Source organism: Sapajus apella, unplaced genomic scaffold (assembly GCF_009761245.1).
Source record: "Sapajus apella isolate SASKATOON/1434 unplaced genomic scaffold, GSC_monkey_1.0 scaffold96, whole genome shotgun sequence".
NCBI lineage: Eukaryota > Metazoa > Chordata > Mammalia > Primates > Cebidae > Sapajus > Sapajus apella.
This window is the reverse complement of record NW_022437036.1, coordinates 199487-206366: the sequence shown is the minus strand read 5'-3', so window position 1 is coordinate 206366 and position 6880 is coordinate 199487. Positions and strand designations below refer to the sequence as shown.

The 6880-nt window shown below is 63.6% G+C and overlaps 1 protein-coding gene across 6 annotated transcripts; it reads right to left on the bottom strand.

The window, feature by feature from the left end:
• Positions 1–676: 676 nt before the first annotated feature.
• On the bottom strand, positions 677–6880 carry RGS19 (regulator of G protein signaling 19). 6 transcript variants are annotated; one of them, XM_032256942.1, is made up of 6 exons: positions 6807–6880; positions 3853–3950; positions 3521–3642; positions 1898–1972; positions 1583–1817; positions 677–1484 (listed from the first exon to the last, which is right to left on the bottom strand). In XM_032256942.1, exons 2-6 carry the CDS (start codon positions 3880–3882, stop codon positions 1293–1295), a joined length of 654 nt encoding a protein of 217 aa, XP_032112833.1. In that variant the 5' UTR covers positions 3883–3950; positions 6807–6880; the 3' UTR covers positions 677–1292. The 6 variants fall into 6 exon arrangements, with proteins under 6 accessions (XP_032112833.1, XP_032112832.1, XP_032112830.1 ...); XM_032256941.1 differs by lacking the exon at positions 6807–6880 and adding an exon at positions 6105–6773; XM_032256939.1 differs by lacking the exon at positions 6807–6880 and adding an exon at positions 6230–6773 and having other exon boundaries at positions 3853–5907.

The window sequence follows — 6880 nt, the reverse complement described above, 5'->3', positions numbered from 1 at the left end:
GTGCGGGGCGGCTGTGTGTGCCAGGGCGGGGGGAGAGGACCTCGTGTACGTGCTGACAGCCTGTCGTCCTGTGTGGAGCAGTGTCCTCCCCGCTGCCTCAGGCATGGGCTGCTCAGGGCCCAGGTCTGCTCCTGGTACGTTAGGACAGCCTGTCTCCATGCTGCTGCCTCTGTTCTTGCGGGAGTTATGGTCTCAGGGCCCTGAGCCAGTCAGCTTCAAATCCCTTACCTTCCCAGAAATGTGGGGGTGTGCCTGTGAGATGGCGAAGATGACACTGTCCCAGGCACCAAGCCACCCCTCCTGCCCCAGCCAGCCAGCCTGCCTCTGCGGACCCTGTCCAGCCGGGCCTGGGCCGCCCCTCCTGCTGCCTCTTGACTTCTGAGATGCTGTGGGTCATGCTGTTCTAGCCCCACGTCACTGCTAAGGAGGCTGAGGCCAAGGTTGTGGAGCCCATGCCCCGGGCAGGGTGAAGCACAACTACCCACTGGGGCCCCTGTTCTGAGGAGGGGTCTGGTGGAGCCCAGGGCGTGGGAGGTGGGGCAGGCACACAGGATGTCTCCCCTCTGGGGGGCACTGGAGCCCCTGTCCTGGGACAAGGACACACTCCCCAGCCCTGAGTGTGGGACCACCCCTCATTCTCGTCTCTCCCCAAACTTGGAAAAACATGAGGAGAGACTTTTGCTTTAAAAAATATTTTCAATAATAAGACATCCTATTTTGAGGGGATTAGGAATAGAGATAAATATGAAACCTTTTTTTTTTGATAAAACACGTATCAAGGACATGTTTCCAGGTTTAAAGTTCATGAACGTATAAAACAGAAATTGGGTCCTGGCACCTTGAGTGCAGGATTCTGAGGTTCTACATCTGGTTCTGAGGTTCTGGGTTTGGTTCTGGGGTACAGACAGCTCAAGTAGGAGGTCTCCTTATGTCACCAAACTACACAACGCGGAGGTTCTATATCCACCAAAGGCTGGTCTGGGGCCCATCAGCTGCCTGGGAGGGGGCCCCAACGAGGCTCATGGGTCCAGCATGCCTCCTGGGGGGACCCTGCTCTCACCACACAAGAGCCCCCAGCCAGGAGCACCATGCCAGCCAGCTGTGGGCGATGAGGGGGCTTCTGACCCGCCCTGCCCCTGGAGTTCCTGCTCGGGACGGTGGGCAGAGCCAGAAGACACAGCCCTCCCCACTGGGTCTAGGACGGCCTCCAGGGCTGGGGCCTGCAGGCGGGCGCCCTGACAGCAACCCGGCATCTGCCAGGGGAGGCGGCGGGGTCTGTGCTGCCGGGCAGCCTAGGCCTCGGAGGAGGACCTCGAGGGTCCCTGCAGCAGCAGGGCCCGGTAGGCGGGAGAGCTGAGGAAGCGTGGGTAGGAGTCCCGGTGCATGAGCGTGTATATCTGCAGCTGCGCGTCGTCGAACGTGTGCGCCGACGGCTCCTGCATCTTCTTGTTGATGCCCTCCCGCACGCGGGAGTCCAGGCTGACCTGCGGGACAAGGCGCTGGGGTCAGGGGGCTGGGGAGGGGCCTTCCCCACCTGGTGCCGGAGCAGGCTGCCCCCTGCCCGTGCCGGCGGCCGGCGCACCTCCCTGGGGGACAGGATGGACACGTAGTCCTCGTAGATGAGCCGCGCCTTCTCGTCCACCATATGCTGGTTGGCCTCGGCCTTCAGCTCCTCGCAGGCCAGCCAGAAGAGCATGTTCTCCTCGCTGTACTCCGTCCGCAGGAAAGCCCGGAACACACTGCGTCCCGCTGGGCTGTGCATCAGCTTGTCAAAGGACTGCGCCCAGCTCTGCACCTCCTCAGGACTTGGTGTGGCACTGTGAGCATCGGGCTGCGTTAGGCCTGAGTCTCCCGGCCTGGGCCCCCCAGCACACATACACCAGCCGGGTGGACTCACCACACTTCACAGCTGGGGAGGGGCTGCAGCTTGCTCTCCCGGGAGGCCTGCCATGCACGCCGCCGCTCTTCGTTCCTAGAGCAGGGAGGAAGCGGCACTGCCCTGGCACACGGGGCTTCCTGTCGGGCCCCCCCCCCCCCCGTTCCCCAGGGAATATGCCGTCCAGTTTGCTGTTCCTGCCACAGTGCCCAGGCAACAGACTCTGCCCCAGTGGCTGGGACTTTCTGGCCTTCCAGGAGGGACCCTTTGGCTCCTGGTGCTCCTCCCCATCCCTGGCCCACTGGGCAGGACCCTGCTCCTAGGCCTGATCTTGACCCCCGTCCCTGTCCCTCTGATGGGGCCGCACGCTGCAGGTCTGGCGTGCCGGCAGTGTCTTGTCGGCTGACGCGAGTGAGGGTCCCAAACCCACATGTCCACACCAGTCAGGTCCTGGAGCCTGACCCCTGGCTCTCTCAAGGGAAGCTTCTTCCCTGCCTTGGCTACTAGCACCGTCAGGGCTGGACCCAAATCCACACCCGGCTGACCTCTCTCCAGGGCACCTGGATGGCTGGCAGACGTCATGTACCCAGACGTCCTGACTCCTCTGGACGAGGCCCCTGGACTCCTCCCACCCCCCTCCTGACTGTCCCCCGCCCACCCCCACATTGCTCATGGGTCAGCTGACCCCACGTGGGTCCTGAAGCACTGTCCCCTCATCAGCCAGGGCCTGAAGCCTGAGTAGGGCCAGGCTTCTGCAAGGCAGGAAAACATCCACCAGCTCCCCTACCCTCCTAGAAAATCTGTTATCATTTGGGAGCCCCACTCCCACCCCCACAGGAATGCCCAGAGACCACCCCTCCAACCCTGTGCTCTTTTACCCCTGCTCACGCTGTCTGGGAAGCTCTTGGCCATCACCCAGGGCCAGTGGTTCCCTCTTTGGGTCTCTGCTCGAAAGTCCCTCCACCCCACACAGTCTGGGGGGTTCTGTGCCTCTTTCTTTCTTTCTTTTCTTGAGACAGTTTCGCTCTTGTTTGCCCCGGCAGAAGTGAAATGGCAGAATTTCGGCTCACCACAACCTCCGCTTCCCAGGTTCAAGCAATTCTCCTGCCTCCCAAGTAGCTGGGATTACAGGTGCCCACCACCACGCCTGGCTAATTTTGTATTTTTAGTAAAGATGGGGTTTCGCCACGGTGGCCAGACTGGTCTTGAACTCCCGACCTCAGGTGATCTGTCCGCCTCGGCTTCCCAGAGTGCTGGGATTACAGGCGTGAGCCACCACACCTGGCCTGTGCCTGTCTTACTCCACTACAGGCACCCAGGGCCCAGCCTGGGCTGGCCCACAGCAGCATCGATAAGCACATGCTGTGTGAACGGAAGCATGCGTGTACACAGCAGCTGGATGCACCCTTGGCAAGACAGGCACAAGAACCATACACAAGCCCCCTGAACCTCCCAGGGGCCCAGGCACCGGCCACTCATCACCAGGGCCCCACAGACCCTGGACAGGACAGGGCTGGCTGCGAGGTGGCAAGGACATCCTGCCTTCAGGGGATGCCTCATAAGCCACCACTGGGACCCCTCCTGGGTCTCCTTGGCCCCATACCCCTGGCCCCTCCCCAGCTGGGCACCCCAGGCCCCACTCACCAGGAGCAGCTACAGCAGCAGCACCAGCACAGGCAGCAAGGGTTGCGGCTGGGGGCCGCTGGAGGGGCTGCATCATGGCTGGACATTGAAGGGGGCCGGTCCGCCTCCTCTGGCCCTGTGCTCTGCGGGGACATGGGGCTACCTCAGCCTCCAGGTCAGAACCCACCAGACCCGCCACCTTTTGCCTACCCTCCCATGGGTGGCCCCTGCTCCCAGGGACATGACCATTCTGGCCTCCCAGGTGTTCAGGGGTCTCCCAACTCCTTGTGACCCCTCAGGTTGCCCCACCCCATCTCCCCCAGGGGAGCAGAGGCAGAGGGGAGGTGGCGTACCTGCTTCTCAGCCTCATGCGGGGTGGGCATGGGTGGGCAGAGGAGGTTGCCCAGGCTCCGTGGTGCCAGCTCTCAGACCCTCACCACAGCCTGGGGATCTGGGGAGAGGTGCCAAGGTTCCGACTGAGAACCAGAAACCTCAGCCCCCACCTGTCCCTTAGGAGGGGTCCTGAGGGTGTCTCCCTAGCTGGGCCTGCTCCTGCCTCTGGACCCGGCTCTCCCGAGGGCTTCTACACCTACTCTAAGCTTACAGCAGGGCTGGGAGGGGGCCCAGGGTCATGGAGGAGGGGACTGCAGCAGCTTGTGGCCCCTCCTCCCAGGCTGGGCCCCCACAGGAGGTTCCGGGACACCCCATCCGCTCAGTCCCTGGGAAGCCGGAAGCCTGGGTTCCTCTTTCTTGGTTTCCGGCTCCCAGCCCCTCCCAAAGGGGCCCCGAGAATCTGGGGCTACCAACTGATGCATGAGGGTGGTGGCCAGACTCGTTTCTAGGGTGTCAGGTGGGGAGGAGGCAGAGCAGCTCTCCCCCAAGAGTCCAGGTCTGTCTATAGGCCCTGGAGGTCTCAGCCAGGGCGGCAGGCTAGCCCTGTGGCATTGAGGATTTAAGTGGCACTCACGGCCGGACCTCCTGAGGGTATGGGAAGGGTTGCAGGGCCCTGGTGCTGAGGGACGTGCCCCCCAAACATGGTTCTTTGGTCCTGCTGTCTCCCACCCAAGACTTCCCGCCCTTCCTGCCCACTACCTCTAGGCTGTGAAACTGCTGTGGACCAAGGCCCTACCGCAGGGCACGCCAGCCAGGGAAGTGGGGGTGGCAGTGGGCGGGGGAACCCTGCTCCCCAGTCAAAGCCCGGAGTTGCTGACAGGCGCGGTGTGGCATGGCGTGTGTCCTTCCTGGTGTTTGGCTGCGCTGTCTGCAAGGGAGGTGCACCAGGAACGCCAAGGCCGTGGGTTGCCCTCTTGCTACCCAAGATACCACTTCGAATCCCAAGTCTCCTTGGGTGATGGCACAGGGTGCCGATCTGCCCTGGAGGTGGTTGTGAACAGCCGCGCCCACCTCTGCGCAGGGTAGGGCCCTCTGGGCCTCCATGCACACCGCCGGCCTCCTCATCCGCCGGCCTCCTCCCTGGCCAGGAGGCTCCAACTTGGTTCAACTTCAGTGTCTCACTCTTCGCCCTCTCTGATGTGCCCCCCCTAGCTTGTGGCCGTTGAGTGCTTGTTTCTGTCTGGTTGGCCTCTCTTGGCCTCTCTTGGGACAGGGTGCAAATGGAGCTCAGAGGAGACAATGCTGGAGTTCTGCACTCTTAGGACACCCACTGCCCCGGGGCCTGGGCATGCAGAGGCTACTGCCCTGGCCCAAGTCTGGAGCAGGTGCAGGGGACCTCAGCCCCTTACCACCTGCCCACCTTCCTCTGAGACTGTTGGTCCCACCGGCTCCTAGCAAGTACATGAGGGGACAAAAAGCAGCCCTGCAGCTGGGCTTCCTTTTAGGGGTCAAGTTTCTAGGGAAAGGAAGGGGTGTGGCACCCTGAGGTTTGGTAGCTGTACCAGACGGGGCTGTGACTTCCCCAGGCGGCAGTTCTTCCTCCTCTCTGTCCCCACCCAGAGTCCTCCCCCACCCTGGATACTGTCCCTCCTGGGCTAACAACTCCACCCCGGCTCTGAACTAGAGGAGAGGATGTGTCTAGGGGTGCAGGGCCAGGGTGCCAGGGGCTTCGTTTGCTGCAGAGGAGGGAGCCAACCCCTTCCTTCCCAGTTGCAGGCCCTGGACCTGGTCACCATCCCTGGACCTGGCTTCCTGTACCCTTCTCTGGTCAACTGGGACCACCTATGTCCCCAGGCTACTCCCCTTCTCTCCTGGGGGATACAGAGTCTCAACTAGGGTTCCCCTGCTCATCATCCTGGTACTGGGGATCCCCCTTCCCCAGTCCCCCAGGCTTTGGCCCCCAAGTCTGGGATGGGAGAGGCGGGACAGGAGGCACGTCTGGTCTCTGGGGATAGAGGCTCCCTTGGGAGTGGCTGCTGCTTTGCTCCACAGAAGGAAAAAGAACGTCCCAGAGCCTGCCCAGTCCAAAAAAAGAATAAGAAAATGTGACAATCCCAGAAAAAAATGTCACAACCTTTGAGGGGGGGTTGAGAGGGGCTCCATTCTCAGTTCTGTTCCTGCCCATGGCCTTTCCCATCTGCCACCCTCCCCATCTGGCTTGGGCGAACCCTAGCCTGGTCCCTCCAAGGAAGGCCAGCCCTCCCCAGCCCACCTCTAAAACAGTGGTGGTGACCCACCCACCGCGCTCCTCTCTCCGCTCTTAGGGTCCAGTTTGGGAGCCTGTGTCCTCCTCCAGCCTCTGACGCCCCCACCTCTACCTCAAGGCGCCCTACTCACCAGCGACCCAAAGGCGGGGTGGGGGCAGGAGGGGCCAGGTTGGGTGTGGGCCCCACCCTGGCTGCCGAAGGGGCGTGCACTGCAGCAGCAGGGACTCGAGTCAGACGGCAGGAGGGACTCCTGCCGCGCTCTGGAGGGAGGCTAGCGCCAGGAGCCCCCGATGGGCTGGGGCCGGGGGCGCAGCACCTTCCCTGCAGCTCGCGGGGCTGAGTGGCGGCCAGATCCGGCGAGGTGGGGGCTGGGGCGGACAGGGTGTCCCGCCCCGGCCCCTCCTCAGCAGGCAGATGGGGGGAGGAAGACGCGGAAACCTGGGTTCTTCCGGCCCCCACCTTTGAGCAATCACTTCCCCAGGCTTTGAGCTCCAGAAAAAGGGGAACCCAGCCGTAGCGCCCCCTCCCCCACGCGCGGGGGCCGGGCTGCAGTTCCACTGCGGCCCAGGGTCCACGTGGACCTGGCGGCGGGAGCCCGTGGGTTCGAGGCCCGCGCGCCGCCTCCTGCGGCTCCCGCCCCGCTCGGTCCCCGGGCCCGGGCAGGGAGGGGCAGGGCCGCCGTCCCCGCGCCGCGCGCGCGCACTCACCAGCCGCGCTCCCGAGCCACTCGCGCCGCCGCCGGCCCGCGCGCTCCGAGGTCCCGCCAGGCCGTCGGGGGGGG